The sequence below is a fragment of the Motacilla alba genome, chromosome 5 (genome assembly GCF_015832195.1).
Source record: "Motacilla alba alba isolate MOTALB_02 chromosome 5, Motacilla_alba_V1.0_pri, whole genome shotgun sequence".
NCBI classification, from domain to species: Eukaryota; Metazoa; Chordata; class Aves; order Passeriformes; family Motacillidae; genus Motacilla; species Motacilla alba.
Window position 1 is genome coordinate 10683957 of NC_052020.1, and position 17244 is coordinate 10701200.

The window sequence follows — 17244 nt, forward strand, 5'->3', positions numbered from 1 at the left end:
ACGCCCCTCTCTTCTGAACCAAATCGCCTTAACTCGAGCCCCTTGGGTAACAAAGCACATGAAAAAATCGAGGAAAGCCCGAAGCAAGCCAGCTGGGTGCGCCTGTGGCGCTGGTCTCCGCTGCCGCCGGCTCTGCAGCCCCGCAGATGCCCCGCACCCGCAGCCAGCGCCGGGGCTCGTTCACCGCTCGGGCTGGGCTGGGATGCTCGGACGCTGCAGCACAGCCCCGCTCCGGCCTCCTCCGCAGAGCTGCCCCTCCGTGCCCGGCAGACAACCCTCATGTGCTGCCCGTGGCACACTCCGAGAGAGCAGAACCTCGGACCCCGGACACACAGGGATGGCAGTGTCCCCTGTTCCACTTCTGGCAATTCCAAATTCTTTAACCTCTTCTACTTGAAAATACCCATTTCCCTGCAGAGAGCTGTCCTGGTTTTAGGACAAGCAGTGATAAGCCACAGGAACACAAGTCTTGAGATTTGCATTTTGGAGAAAACTGAAAACAGGTTTCAGAAAACTAAAAGTAGCCACCGTAACCTATGAAAATGAAATGGGACAGAGACAGGGCTACATCAAGTATAAACACACTTGGCATGCAATAATTTAGAACCACACTAACATCCCATTACAAATATTCATTTTTTAAAATGAGATGCTCTGTATAGCAAGTGCTAAAGCATTCAAGTTTTAAACCAGATGATGTAAGAGAAGGCTATTCAAAAATAGAATCTCCACCACCTCCTTCTCCACTCAGAGCTCACAGAGGGAGATGCAAAGCAGTTCTTATAAGTGACTCAAAACTTCCCAGCCACTATCTGTGGCTTGCTTCAGTCATAAATGAAGTTTCCTTTTCTTTGAAAAAGTTTAAAGACTGTAAGCTTTCCATAAATCCCTCCCCCTGTAATGTCAAAGCTTGCAGTTTCCTTCCCAAACTCAACCAAATATAACTCATGCTTTCAGGGGTCTACAGACACAGGTATTTGGTGACAGCAAGTGACACACAGAAGTTCAGAAGCCCTGTTGTAATTGAGTTTAACTAATGAATTACTAATCACTGGAGCAGCTTAGTGAGACAAAAATCAAGTGGTACAATTCAGAGTTTGTACAGAGAAGAAAGTATTTCTGAAGAGAAGACAGATAGGAGAGGAAAGGAAAAAAGGAATAGAGAAATAAGGAAACAACAGTAAGAGCGATTTTAAAAGAAAGTTTATTTGCAATCTGAAAGCAATTAAGAAAGGGAAGTCGTGAATAAATACGTAGCTAACAAAATGCACAGCTGCTATGTAAGAGTTCACAGGCTCTGTGTATGGGCTGCTCTCAGCTCACACCCACCGTTCTTCTGCTGTAGTCTGACAGGGCCATGAACAGTTGTGTTGAAGAGGTGACTTTTGCCCAGACAGAGTGGATCTCTGCTCCCCTGTCCCCTGTGACACCTGGGATTAGCATGAGGAGCCCTGGGAGCAGCCTGGCTGAAGAGTCCCACAGAGCAAATTCCCTCCCAAAGAGCACCTGAGCAATGGACATCACCAGAGGAGGAAGAAGCTGAGTGGGGAGGAGCTCTGCAGGCTTCCACTGTGCCACACTGCAGACAAATCATCCCAAATTCTCTGAAGCTGATTAAATTGCACCTCTGAACTGCTACAGATCTTGCAGACTCCAGTGCTGATTCTTCCAATAGATGTAACAGCACACAAACTGATGGCTAGGCAGTGCCTGGCTGATATTCTTACAAATTTGAGTGGTTTAACAGTTTTCAGGATACATATTTGCAGAATTGATTTTGCTACTAGAAATATTTATCTGGAGCAGTACCCACTCACAGGCAAACAGCTGCTTTTAACTAGAAGTTTTCAAGCTCAAGGAAACCATTGTTTCCAACTTTTGTGGCTAGCAGGGGAAGTCAAAAATGGGGAAGAAATAGAACAATGGCCAGTTTGTCTGGCTGTCAGAACTGCCAGAGAAGTGGCACTGCAATCTTGTCAGGATTGCTGCACTTGCAAGCTCATCTGAAATCCTCCAAAACCACTTCCATCAAATTGGAGAGTTCTGCCAAAATCTGGCTGAAGCCCATTCTACATCAGCCAGCATAATTCACTTTATTAGGGGAGGTGTAAATGGAGTGAGAGAGAGCAGAAGAGGAAGAAGGTAAAGCTGCTTTTATGAAAACCAGAAACACTACAGGCAGCTGTGCTAAGGCTGTTGGTGGAGAACTGAGAGCAGAGTGAGATCTTTGCTGTTGTCCCAGCTTTTATCTTGGTTTTCAGCAGGTGCCCAGGGACCAGTGTGCTTATCACCAGTGCCAGCAATGGCATTCCAGTGCTCACACAGGACTTGGCATATACAGGGACAACAGTCCCAGTGGGAGTGTGCCAACTGGGAGATGTTGTGTCTGGGCCACTGACAGCCTAAAGGTGAGCAGTTTAAAGATTATTTTATCTGGGGTTGTGCTGCTAACAGCTGCTGTTAGCTGGCAGCCTCTTTTTCTTCAATTACAAGGTCCAGAGTTAAATGAGTTTCCCATCAAAAATGGACTTTGTATAGCCAAAGACATGCCAATAGCTGGTGCTGCCAGTCCTTGCTCTCTTTTTAGTCTATAGTCTGCAGGCAGAGAGAACATTTCTCAGGGACTTATTCACCCAGGAACTCTAAATAATAACAGCAAGATAACAAGGTAGAGAACAGAAGGGATTTTAACAGCACCATGGTTTCCACAAAGTAAAGAACAGCTTCTGTTCCAAAATCCAGGAATTTCAGGGAAGATCCAAAGGTACTCAGAAGTTACAATGTACAAAGTCCATTAAAAAAGTACAGGTTGTGCCAAGCAGTCACATACAATTCAGCAATTCTCTATGACTATGAGAGCACACACTCATGACAGTTTTTAGTGACTCTCTTTTTTGCTTTTAAGTTTACCTCTTAACACTTGAAATCTGCTTAACAAGAAAATGGCAAAACAATCTGTTCCTGAGAGTTGTGTTCAGGTAAGAAATCTCCTCCAAAACATCTGAAGAGTGGAAGAGACAGAATGATTGCCATGACTGACACAGGTAAAATTAGAATGTCCCATTCCTCTGTTGAGGCCAAATTAAAATTATCAAAATAGAAAGATTTTGTACCAGCAATTAAAAACCTCACAATGTCTAATGCACAGAAACTAAGCAGTCACTACGCCACTAATTTAACTCTATCACTAACCTACCTGTTTCCTTTTTCTCCTTCAGGGAACATGCAAAACCATTAGAGAGGTACTGTGCCTTTTTTCAAATCCACTACTCTTCTTCTAATAATCTCTTATGTGCATCATTCAGGTAAGACATTTTACAAATATTTTTAGGTGTGCATATAAAAAGATTTTTCAAAATCTATCTCTTCCTGTCTTGAATGTATCTGTTTAAAAACGAAACACAGCTGATCCCCTCTGTCCCACAAACCATTCTTGCACTTTCTGATTTTTCAGTCATTACAACCTATATTCAAATCTGAATTAGCCCTAAACCACTGAAAAAACCCACTGGAGATGTAGCTTTGGGCCACTGTTGTATCTCCAGGAGTTTTTACATCCATGTGGATAGGTTCTGTTATGCCAGCAGACCTGCCAGGTGTTGGCAAGTCAGCCTCTTTCCCTTGTCCTGCCTCACTAAGATGCCTGTGCAGGAACCTCTCAGCAAATCCTACAGAACCAAGCAGTAACACGATGAAGAGTCCAAAAGTCTCTTGAAAAATAAGTAAAAAGCAGCAGCCAATCAACCTAAAGGCTGATGATGGATTTAAACAAAAGAAAGGGTAAAACATTGGGGGTTTTAACAACCACATAACATACTTTTTACTTACAGGAAAAGTTCCACACGGGTAAACAGGACACAGTTGTGCCCCGAAAGTGTAAATGGTTTGTCATCCCTTTGAGCAAAGTGCTGCAAATAATTAAACAGAACTGTAATACCCCAAAGAAAATCTCTTATTGTTTCAGAACCTGAGATGGATTGGATTTAAGGGGGTCACATTTCCAGCAGAGATAAATACACAGACTGTTTAGGACCAAGTGCTCCCTTGTTGATACAGGCTTCTGTGTTTATTAGGATAACTGATATAAGCTTGTATGTTTATTGGGATAATTAAAGTCTGCTTTGAATATAACCCTCAGTTAGAAAGTCTGGTATCACCCTGCTCCTGATAGGGTGAGGTGTCAACAATTTAGTGCTAATGGTGATGGCCTAATGAGATTGTTACATTTTCCTCTGGCCAAGAGAACTCCACCAGCAGAATGAAAAACAGAATCAAAGGAATGCCAAACTGATGGGACATTTTACAATACACATAACACAACAAGGAAAAATGCTTCCCTCTCTGCCTCGGTTTGAGTGCAGTTTACTGCTTCCAACAAAGGAACTAAAAATGGCTCTTGATTTTTGTTTTGTTGTCATGGGTGTCTATGCTTTACAAGGGTTTTATCCATAGAACACAGGATACTTTTGGGAAAATAGTGTTCAACTACATACTTTGCAAATAAAAAAGCAGGAGTACCTTATTATAAACAAGGGCCTGGAGTTTGATTTTTATGCATCTGCAAAGACAAGGCAATTTCAATTTTTTCAAGACAAAAATTATGTATGCTGAATGAATACATTTTTAAAGCTTCAAACAAGATTAAGTTAATAGCTGAACAGGACACAAGTTACCTGACATTTCCAGTCTCTTAAAACCTTACTGCTCAGGAAAACCAGTTTGCATGCCATCCAGATATTACTGAAATTTCACCTGTGCTGTTTGAAAATTACACAGAAAATTTGTTTTCATTCAATGACAAACTCAGAGTGAACAGAACAGGTTTGTTATGGGGCACTTCTTCTTAGTCAGCTTAAGGTGCAGAGTCTGACAAATCTCAACAGCTGTAGAGCTGGAGTTGCCAGATTCAGATATGTTTTTAATCAGATCCTTACTCCACACCATCATTCCCTGGGGGAGGCTCCCTGAGCGCACTGGGGAGAGCACAGGGATTTCTCTGGTGCAGCACAATCCTCGCAGCACCCAGAGCGGGCAGTGGGACAAATTCGGGCAGTATTTGAGGGGTGAGGAGGGTCAGGAACCAGAGCAAAGCTTAGGAGGAGCGTCCTGGCCAGCTCAGCCGGTGTTTATCAGCTCCGGGAGCCCGTCCTGCCCTTGTGCCGAGCAGACACCACGTGCCCGTCTCACACCCACATCTGCGGTACCGGTCAGCTGAGCCGGGCTTAATCACAGCAGCAGGATGAAGGCTGTTTACAGCAGGATTTACTCTTATGAAAACCATTAGCTCTTCAGGGTAAAAGCCGTCCTGTTGTTATGCAGAGTGTGTCTGGCACAACAGGTCACCAGCCTGCAGCACCGAAAATAACCACCTCCTTTACTATCAGAAGAGGCACTAAACTCCAGTAAAGCAAAGGCCACCACAGGGAAAATCTGGAGAAATACTTAACAGGGAAAAGTTGACTGCGAGGTCTGGAAAGACTTTGGGCTCATTCCTTCATGGGGAGAATTGGTACAGACCCGGAATTGACATGCAAGAGAAAAATCGTGACTGGAAATGCGGGAGTGAGTCTGCAAGAGGCAGTGATACCCTGAGCCGATTGGCTTTACAGGGCTCATCTTTTACAAACTACTTCTTTCTAATGTGCCAAAGCATTCCCACTGAGACAGTTTTTGAAAGAAGGGTAGAATCCGTGGGTAAAGTACAGAGATTTCCACTGCCAAACATCCAGTCCTGTCATAGTCTCTGCTTCCTCCTCCTGAAATCCTTTTTGCCAATTTTCCAATTTGTCTAACCCGATCTCATCCTGCCTAAGCTCCACTGCAGGACCTTCCAATGCCAACACGCAGCATCAGCTACCAAAACAGCTCCTTCCACTGCTGGCTGAATGGAAGCAGGAGGGGAGAATCACCAAGGTCTCTAATGAAGGCAGGCCTTGCAGCTAAGGCACACATAATCACCTCAGCTTTTCTTTAAGCACTAAGCACTCTAAGTCATCTACCGTATTTATGTCGAGGGAGCTAGCAAAACACGGAAGCACAACCTTTGTTTTTGCAGGAGCAACTGGTAAGGTAACAGTCACAGAAATAATTTTTAAAATACTACGGTTTTCCTGACTGAGCTGGTTGTGAATGAACATCTTGCAGCAAACCAACTTGTATCAAAGAGAAAGAATACTCACATTTGTACAGTGGTCAGGAAATGTCCTGGGAAATGAGAAGTAAGAACTGAAGTTATTTCTTTGCTAAGTCAAAGCCACCGTTCCAGCCACCATTTCCAGAAACTATTAGCAATGAAATTTAAGGGGAAAAAAAAAAAAAAACCTTGAACATTCACATCAAGTGATACAACTTTAATTTCTAAAAGGTGATAAGTACTAAGAAACTGATCTAGTTGACAGGCAATTAATCCTCCTTGCATAGTACATTTATCTCCATGGGATATCAAGATTTACAACATTTCAGGAAAACTGGCACCTAAGTGAGCAAGCAACCTCAATCCTATACAAAAGTTACAGACAACCTATATGTTTCCAAGTTTTACTTTGTAATTTATGCAGAGAATGGCCTTGGCTTTGTCCCTATCTATCCCACAGTACTGTATTCTCTCACTGCTTCTGTGTAGAAAACATAAAAGGCTGCAACCCACACTGATACAGTGATTCACAATAAATTGGCTCATTCCATTCAAACTTGGCCTTTCTGAGGTCAAATACCTCAAGGTACTTAGTTATGGACTTTATTTTTTCATGTAGGATGTGCACCTCACAATACTTGGGATTCCTTAATAAAGATTTTGTCCAGAGGATGCTCAGTCCTTCCCTTGAGAAAGCTAAAGGTGAGGCTTCTGTTTCAGAAGTGCTCTTGACACTAATCTAAAATAAGCACTGAATCTTACAAGAAGCCAAAAATTTTTAACTTGCTTAACCAGCTTGCTAACAAGACAAGAGTAAAAACACTTCTTCATATAAAAAAAAATTTGCAAGTTACATTTTGCTGTAAATGTGAGACATATCTACAATGGAGTCTTTCCTTTACAGAATGATAGTTGGAGAGGAGCATTGTACTTACATCATCATTAATCCCTTTTTTCTAGTAACTCGTGTCCTGATTTTCAAAAGCACTGATTATCAAGCACATCCTAGGTACTGAATGGTAGCAGCAGGCACTCAGAACTGTTGAAAACAACTATTAGTACTTGCACTTTTGCTGCAAATGCACCATTTGAAAATAGTTCACTTGAAAATGGGTAACTTCACCTTTTAGTGAAAATCACTCTTGTAGTGTTTTAGACTGTCTGAAATAACTATTACCAGTATGTGCTTAATACACTATAGTGGATTGTGATCAAAATTAATGCCAAAAAATTAAGTTTATGATAAATAAACTTTGGAAAAATTTATACAAGGCCGTAAATAAATAATTTGAACTTCAGTCTCAGTAAGAAGTAAAACAGTATGTCACATGACAATATCATCCTATCTAAACAATACAATCTTGCTATATTTTATTGCATAATAATTTGAGAGTAACATCTTAAGTAAAATATGTAAAGAAACAAAATCATTAGATTTACTTTCTTTAATATTCAACAACCAGTTCTTTGTACATAATCCAATTTAAAGATAATATAATTAGCACTTCCAGCATTAACAGTCTGTATTTACAATGAATGAGATGGGGTAGATAATCTAAAGAGTATTCAAATCCGTATGAAACAAATCAAAATACGAAGATTTACAGTAGTAGGCTCAAAATCCAAGACTTTTCCATTAATGGAATGCAATTTAAAAAGGCTTTGTTGCCTTTATTACTTGTAAGGGTTCCTGAAATGGTTATTTAAACAGCTGAAATCTTCAGTAATGCCTTCATTATTTGTACACGACATTAAAAATTAATTCCAATACTTCTATTTTTTACTTGCTTGTAGACCAGTCTGAAATCTGATGAAAGGATAACAAGGAAGTTTACTATATAATCCTAATTCCATATTCCTGAATGCAACGGTTGGAAGTAGATGATGTCAGTCCATTCCAAGGGTTATGTACACAAAACTTAGAAAATGTTCTTCACTCTTGCATAAAATGTGTACACAGTATCAGTGAGTGGGGGACTTCAAAGTTTTTATGGGCTGTTGCTGGCATGGACCTTTGTTGGTTGAAAATAAAATACCTTTCACTCTATTGTTCTGGTAGCAGTTTTACAAGTTAATCATCAATCCCTGGTGTTTCCCCCTGTTGTATTCTGGAGGCTATTCTAATGGCTTCTTCCAGAGACTGTTGTTCTCCAAGCTGAAACAAACACATTGAAACAGAATCAAGTCCAAAACGTTACACTTAGATAATAAATGCATCAAAACAAGATCTGAAAGCAAGGATCGAGATACCAAACTATGCTTCAGCCCAAATAAGTGAGATCAGTATTGTCACACCTCTCCTGGATGATAATATATACCAGCAGCTATCTAATCAGCATGACAATTAAGATAGCTGCTGATAGGAGATCACACCGAGTTTATATGTAACCACCAAATACATGTGCTTCAAAGAACTGCTGCATGATAAACACACTTCTTGACCCACAAAGCAGGTGATATTTTACTTGGCAGCTATTACAAAGTTCAGACAAGGCACAGAAGTCACAGTGGCTGTTGCATTTCATTTTATCACTGGTAAAGCAAACAAACATCTTCATTTTTCTTAACTCTCTTAACAGAAAGTCAGCTCTGTGGAACACCACATGACATTAATTTATAGAAGAAGTGTACATTTATTGCAGAATCCCACCTGAATGAAAAAGCTGTGGTGATGACACTGTTTGATTCTACAGTTAGAGAGGAAATTATCTGGTACTACCAGAAGTAAGATAACCAACCCTGAATAAATACAACTTGACACAATTTTGGGAAGGAATCCGCAGAGTTTTATAATATGATCATGGCAACACTGAAGACAACCTCAGCCTCACCAAAAAAAAAAAAAAAAAAAAAAAAAAAAAAAAAAAAGTAAAGCTGACCATTACCCATTGGCTCAGAAGCAACACATATGAGAGGTGAAAGGTAAAACCAAATTGTTTGACCTAATGGGACAATTCTAAGTATCACTTGTTATTTTTACAGTCACTGCATATCACATTCAGGATCCACTCAAATCAAGACCTGTTTTCACCTCGTTAGGATTTCAATAGGACTGTCAGGCTACTGGCTTTACCAGGACTTAGAAACCAAACGGATTAATTTGTTGGTTTTGAAGCACAAGAGAAAAGCCAATCAAACCCTCAGGAATAATCAATAGTGTTTTAATTTAAAAATCTCTTCTATTCGTGTGTTTCAAGTTTAATTAATGGAAAGAGACCTAAGTTAATGCTCCATCGCTGGTAACAGAAGAGGGCTTGTGCAGAGAGTGCCTGTTTTTCTTTCATTCAAAGGACCCTTTTAGCTACTTTTTTCTTGCTCTCATGCGAAAATTGCCTTCTGACATGGTTTCTCTTAAAGGCAGTTTTGATTAGTGCCAACTTAGCTCAGAAGAGAGGAGTTCAGAATTCAGAGCTTCTCAACTTTCAACAGCATCTGACTAGTTACTTTCCATTTAACAAAGGGTAAAATAACAATCTCTTGTTTCTGCTTGAGGATATCAATACTATTCCTTTCAATCTGAGCTCTTAAGAGCTCTTTCATACCCAGAAATTACCTTTTCCTGACAGTGTTTGAACAATGTGAGGAACTATTTACAGAGACTGTTTGCACTGTGCAGGTTTGGCACATAACAGAAGGTCACTATTTCCAGAGATTTCTGATTAATAATCTTTCTATATAACTGTTTGCACTATTTTGCTATTAGCATTTCAAGGTTCAAATACCAAATGTGCTCATTTTATAAATTCATAGCAATTTATCCTTGGGAGTTTGGCTTTATATGTGTCAATCCTATATGTAAAGCTGAAGGATGAACAAAAGCACTTTTTCACTGAAAACCTGTGAATCCCTGAACTACTTGGTTGACCTGAAGTTTGGACCTCCCCCAGCCTTCCCCTTTTTTCAGAGTTCTACAAGTAGATTTGGAAAATCAGATGCTGTTTATTCCTCTTTGTGGGATTTGCAGGGGTCCCAGGATGAGGGAAGAGACAAAAATCTTGACTTTATTTTTCAGAAGGTTGATTTATTATATTATGATATATATTATATTAAAAATAATATATTAAAACTATACTAAAATAATAGAAAGGATTCATCAGAAGGCTGGACAAAAATAGAAAAAAATGAATAATAAAATCTTGTGACTCTTTGCAAGGCGACCCAGCTGCATCTTTGATTGGTCATTAATTAAAAACAACCAGCATGGACCAACCACAGATGCACCTGCTGCATTCCACAGCAGCAAACAGCCATTATTTACATTTCTTTCCTGAGGCTCCTCAGCTTCTCAGGAGAAGAAAATCCTAGCAAAAGGATTTTCATAAAAATGTCATGACGACACCTCTTCCTAACCCTACATATTGTTTTAATATGAGATTATATAGTTGTGGGCTAATTTTTTTCAGGGAAACCAAGCTTATTCAAATCATTTTGTTACCTGACTAGGTAGCTTCTAGCTCTAGAAGTAAGAAACACTCAAAAAAACACCATTTATCCCCATCTTACCTGTACTGCAATTTGTGTCCCATTGGATGTAGCCAACAATGTGACAGGTCTGGTTTCTGTAGTCACTAGATGGTGTCCGTGCTGCTGGTGTCCCATTTCTGAGGAGGCACTGTGAAACGCTGCTAAGTCTTGGGCCACAATTGCAACCTTTAGGACAAAGGGACACAATCACCTGCCTGGCACATCTGGTCCTGCTCCTCACCTCCACCACCACCACTGCCTTCACAGTTACAGTCAAAGCTGGGATCACTCGTGAGCATAATTGTATTGAGCAAAAGAAAAGTTGCCATAACTGTGTTCTCCAAATTATCTACTAGCTCTTAAAATAGAAATATCCTCAGGACTGCAGCAATTCAATAAATGCACCTACACAGAGATTAATAACTATCTTCATCTTCAATTTTAGAACAGCAGAATGAATTTTAACTTGACAATAACATCGTATTTGTACTAAAAAGTTAGCTGTTTTATCTGTACGTTAAAAACCAACCCACAGCTATAGACTTACACAAATGTTTCCCATCTGCCAAATAAATTACAGTCCCATAATATTAACCAATGAAATTACAGGTCATACTGGATTCCATACTTAGTTCTGTCACACATTTACTGTGACTTTGGGGAAGAAGCTTGGCATTTCTAGGTGTTATTTTACAGACACCTAAATGAATCATTGGACTGGTACCTCAGATTTTTTTCTTGGTACCCCCTTGTTTTCATGTACAGCACCGGGTAGGACACACCAGGCACTCAGGAGGGCAATGTGTTGGCCAGGTGCTGGAAACTGCTGAGCTAAATCTACATCAGTGCCATCACACGATGGCTCAGGGGCCCAGGTGACACCAGCTCCTCAGGGGACGGGAAGCAGGTGTGCGGGACAGCGTCTCACCTGCTGTCCCTCGGTGCCCTCCGCAGTGACCATGGCCACCGAGTGCGTGCCGGCCGAGGAGATGACGGCGTCGTGGGCAGGGACTGTGATGGTGGTGCCATCTTGTGTCACCATGGTGATGGTGTTGCCGATGGCCTGCATGTCTGCCTGGGATATGTTCACCTGCAACACACAGCAGCTCCTGAGGCAAGGAAGGGGCCGAGTGCTGCTCAAGCCACAGCCCTCATTCCCTCTGCCTCGCTGGCTGGGATCCAACAGCTCCTGACCTTTCAGACACACTTACCTGTTCACAGAAAAGAATATGGCTCTCTGTAGTAGGAGGGGTTGCATGCCTAATCCCAGAACCTACAACTCCATGTTTATCAGAGTGTATCCCAAATAACAGCACAATAGATTATCTATGCATGTGCCTGCCACAGAGGTCAATGGGATTTAAGGCTGTACCACCTGACATACTTTGATCTTGATGTAAATACTAAAGAGCCCTATGAGGGCTTAGAATTTAAGCCACAAAAAACCAATCCATAACTAATTAATGATATAAATTACTGATGTCTCCAATATAAATGCATTAGGGCATCAGATAGTCTGATTTACAAGGTAATAAATCCCAGAACTGAAGTCAAGCTGAAAGATGCATTTAAATGTAAGAATTGTATGTCAAGGCTCCTGCAGGCCTTCATTTTAGAGGGTAAAAATGGCAGTTACTTAGTATTGCTGCAATTTCCAATGTCCTGGCAATATAACAGGTCCCTCGGATATTTTATTTCAGTCTGAATTCAGAATATATCTTTCATATGTTACTGGTATTTCTATACTGATACAGAATTTTTTTTCCCAAAAGCCTTCAATATACTGCCACTGTGAATCAAGAGAGTTGTGTTGAAATCCCCTTCCAAAGAAATTTCGTATGAAATCCTTAAAAACATGTATCCATAGAAAACCTTCAAAAAAGACAGCCATAGAAATGTTCAAGTGGAAAATAGTATCAGAGGATTCCTTATCCTTTAGTTTATGTTAGAAACTGCACACTACCAACCAAACTGCTTGTGAAGGAAGCACCTGGACTGAAAAGACTTTCCACCCTTCACCCCCCAAAAGTGTGTGCAAAGACAAGACAGTGAAGATGCCCATCAGATACTAACAGCATAATCTGGGAACTGTGAGAAACCTCAGAAACAGGCTGTATATACAACAGTTGTTAAAACAGCCCTTTTCAGAGTGACAAAGATAACAAGGAGAGAACAACCCCCCCAAATTTGTATTAATACAGTTTCACGTGTCAGAATATGTGGTTTCACTTAGGTATTCCACAGAAGGCACAATCCTAAAGATATCCTGACACGGCTCCAGAGAAGCTTTTTTCCACCAACATTTATCAAGCATTCTATGTGATTTCAGAGAGCCCATGGAGAAGCTACAAACCCGTGCCTCAATTCTCAGCATGGTTGTGTCAGCAGGTGACACTGCAGTTACTTACATGTTGGGTTCCATCCTGGGATATTAGTGCTACTTGTTGGCCTAATCCTGACTGAGTAACTGTAGCAACCTGTGCAGAAATGACATCTTCTCCCTCTACACCCGTCACATAGGTGATCTGCGAGCCTTTCAGCACATCTTCACCTTGACCTGTTGGATACAAAAAGGCAAGAAGTTACTTTCCATACTCTAAATGCCCCCAGGAGAGAAAATGACAAGGGTTAATAAGTCTCAGTCTTGCCTGAAGGTTTTAAACACTCCAACAGAAAAATTTAGTGGAAAGATGAGAAAAATAAAAGAAGGAAAGATACCAGAAGCAAGTCAGAAAGTCTTATTTTGGGAACATGAGGTATAATCTTTTAGTAATGAGCTTAAAGACACAAATACTACACATATGTTTGGTTTGTAAGCAAATATTAAAATGTGATAAACATTCCTAATTTATTCATTAAATGTTAACCTCTCCATACAAAGGACTCCATGAAAACACAACTGGATTTTTTAAAAAGTTATTAATTAACAAACATACAGAAGAATATAGTGACATGCCTTTGTGTGAAGATTTAAGTAAATTCATTATCTTTATAAATGTTTAGCCTCAGCAAAAAGCGTTATAATTCCTTTAAGAGAAGGAACTAAGCCATAGTAAGTCTGCTTGAGGCATTCAGTGCAGTTTCCCACAAATATGGAGCAAAACAACTTTGCTAACCCAAACAGTTTGTGCGGGTATTTCCAATCTTCAGGCACATCCAAAAATAACAATTTGACAAGTGGTGTTTGTCCTTTCACAGTATTTCCTTCAGTCTGATCCTTTATACTCGTAGGATTCAATACTCATGATACCATGAGCAGCAAACTCTGAGGAGTACTGCAGCACAGCAGCTCCTTTTCATCTCTGCCTTTAGGACAGTTTACAGAAACTGCTCTAAACCACAGCAAAGCCAGCCCATATCACTGTACTGCAAAAACAGATTTTTTTCTCAAGGCAGAGCCTTTACTCCCACACAAAAGATTGTCACCAGCCATGGTGTTTTAGATATATATATATATATATATATATATATATATATATATATATATATATATATATGTACTCATCGAAAAATCCCTGACAAAAGTCCAGTGAGTTGGAATCAGCTTAGAGTCTCTCTGGTCCTTTGCCCACGTTTATGTTTTTAGCAGGTTTGCTGAGACTGCAACTCAAATTTCTCTCTTAATCCCATGACTGCTATAAATGAATTTATTATCTGGCCAATTACTATGCAACTTCTGTTTACAAGTTGCCTACAACCCTAAAAAGTCTTAGAGAGAAATTTAACTTTTTATCTATGTTTTAATTTCCTTGGCTATCAAAATCCCCCAGCAAAATACCATCCGACCCTTTTTTTTTCCCCAACTAGAGATTCAAAGGCTGCAGCTCTAACCTGGAGGTGGCTCAAAGAAAGCCTCTTGTTCTTCCTCAATGGGCTCTGTGTCGTTGTGTGCTGTCCGTTTGTGCATAGCAAGGGTGGAGATCTGCTTGTAGGTCTTCCCACAGTGATTGCAGTTGTAGGGTTTGGAATGAGTATGTACAACATGATGTTTGTATAAACTGGAATACTCTGTGAAGCGTTTGTCACAGCCAGGAACTGTACACACATAGGGCTTCTCACCTGCAAGGGAAAACGAAAGGTATAAAGAGAACTTTATTCAGGATGCACAGGAAAAATTGCCAGCAAATGATATTTGGGGACAAACCTTCGTTGCCAACCATACTTTAATTTCAAAGGCAACAGAGAAGCTCAACCTCACACAGTTTATCAATGCAACATCTTACTGTCCTTAAGAATTACTGCCAGTAAATTTGGCCCATTTTTCTCCTATCACTCCATCTAAAACATCCTTCTGATGAAAGCAGAATGATACAGGCTGAAAACTGCAATTTCAGTTTGTCATTGTACTGAGAATTTTGTTATTTTATTACTGGAAGCCCATAGTTTTCCTCAATGATCAGATATATTGATTGACTAGTATCACTTCTGAGTATTGAAAGCTCTGAGGAAATCCATAGGAAGCATGTGCATAAACAATTATGGTTTCATATAAAAACTTTCCATTTAAAAATCAAGGGAACAAGTGTCCAAATAACATTGTAAAGTAAAAATATAAACTAAGATATAAAACGTTGCTCTGTGAAGCTTGTCTGTGTTTCTATAACACACATAATGCTGCCAAGCTGATATGGCTATCACTGGCTTTTACATTTTAGAATCTTCAAATTTATGCTTATGATTTCTGCTCACCAAATAAGTATTCTGCTCACTAGATAAGTATTTTCACATCTAGTCTATAAAAAAGGAAGTTTTGACCACAGTTCCAGCAGCAAGGAAAATACAGCTGGGATGAAAGGGTGACTCATAACAGTGAGCCAAAGTTAAGCTCAGACTTGTCCTTTATTGGTATTTATTTAAGAAACAGCTCACAAGGGAGGCAAGCCCCAGAATCGTATCAAGGATTCGGCCCAATGCTTAGTTTAAAAAACTGTATCCAAACCAAAATTATTTCACCTTGACAGCAAGGTGGGAAATCTAACTGCTTAAATATCCTCAGCTGTAAGGAGAGGAGGCCCAAACAGAATTACCAAGCCAAGTCACAGAAACATGACTATACCCAAACACACCAAAACATTGTTCACAAGGAGAATGACACAGCCTCTCCCAAGCAGGTTCCATGTCAAAATACAATAAATCACTCATATACCTGTGTGTATTCTCACATGATTCTTATAATTAGTTGCACTGGCAAAAGCTCTCCCACATCCTGGCTCTGTACAGTAATAGGGCCTTTCCCCCGTGTGTGTCCTGATGTGAACCTTTCTAATATTAGATGTTGTGAATGACCTGCCACATCCTTCAAAGGGACACTTAAAAGGCCTTTCACCTGAAAAAGAAGACAAGAAAAGGTGCACACCAAAGGTTACAAGAGAATGAAAATCCTAAGTTACACTTAGACTTGACTGTAGGAACCTAAAGCTACCTAATTTTATCTTTGAGATCCTCAATCAGAAATACCATGAACACGCCACTGTGGAGTGTTCTAGTTTAGCCAAAATGAACAAAATTCAGGAAAATCATACAGTCTGTAAGCTAAATCATAAACCATTTAGATTAATACTTTAACATGTATGGAACAGACTCAGTTGCTTGGATTAGCTTTCACACTGCCCATAATCTAGCAACTATTTAACAACCTCCCCAGTTCATGCATGTATTATCCAAACCAAGTGTATCATACCATTGACATTTGACAATTGTTAATTCTTCAAATGAGAAAAATACCTTCATGATTCAACATATAACCAGGAGAAACATGGATTAATAAAACTTGTTATAGAAAGCGCTTAACCTTGAAAAAGAACAAACTTTCTAAAGAGAAGCAGCTGTCAAACTCGAGTTTCAAGCCCCCAGACCAAAGCAAATCACAAATACAGGTTCTTTTAGAGTAAGTCTTTTTGTGTAGTGTAAGTTTAAGCACAGTAACTAACATCACTGCACCACAGCATTTCACTGTGAATAGCAGACAAGGCCAACCAGTAATACTGCAATAACCCTGACCTTTCAGACCTATCAAAGCACGCAGAGAAGGAGAGCAAGAGGGTTAAGTTTGGAGCCACTGACAGGCTGTCCTGGGGTAATTTCCCACTTCTAGAGCCAAGTACATTCCACACACTGAGCTGCTTACCAAAGAGCAGAATCTGAGAGCAAGAGCAGAACAACACTACAGATACAACAGTAGGTAATTAAAAATAAAAGAACAAGTCCTGATAGACAGCAATACCACAAAACTCCAAAGCAGTTTGCTCCTTGGCAGAGAAAGCTCCTATTCGCTCCTTCGGGCAGCTGTTCTGGGAAGGTTTTCCAGCTTCCTGCCAAGGCAGTGTGTATTCCCCGTACACCTCAGTGTTGTGTTACCATGGCTCCCCTAATCCTCGCTTCGGCCAGGACCCCAACAGTCCCAAAGCAGCAGGGCCGCAGAGCCAGCCCCACCCAGCGACAGACCCTGCGCTGGAAAGCAGGACACATCACTCTCAAACAATGCCCGCAGGAATGTCACCAGACCGGTCCCCCCTGAGGGGCCTTTTCAAATTCTAATGTACTTCCTAGCAAAGCGACCTGTTTCCAGGTGACAGCGAATTCCAGCTCTGGAAATGCAAAGCCTTGAGGCTCTAGCCCGCTGCAGCCCGAGGCAGCAGCCACAGCAG

General features: G+C 40.5%; 1 protein-coding gene across 3 annotated transcripts in view; it reads right to left on the minus strand.

Moving 5' to 3' along the window:
* Positions 1-6322: 6322 nt before the first annotated feature.
* The window catches only part of ZNF143 (zinc finger protein 143), a 38591-nt gene continuing 27669 nt past the window's right edge, over positions 6323-17244 (minus strand). For 2 of the 3 annotated variants that reach the window (XM_038138352.1, XM_038138351.1), the window contains exons 11-16: positions 15744-15923; positions 14429-14656; positions 13006-13154; positions 11526-11687; positions 10637-10783; positions 6323-8288 (exon numbers count right to left, since the gene is read on the minus strand). In XM_038138352.1, the coding sequence (XP_037994280.1) occupies positions 8205-8288; positions 10637-10783; positions 11526-11687; positions 13006-13154; positions 14429-14656; positions 15744-15923 (950 nt within the window). In that variant the 3' untranslated portion in view covers positions 6323-8204. The remainder of the gene's footprint in view (positions 8289-10636; positions 10784-11525; positions 11688-13005; positions 13155-14428; positions 14657-15743; positions 15924-17244) is intronic. The other variant, XM_038138353.1, reaches the window with a different exon arrangement.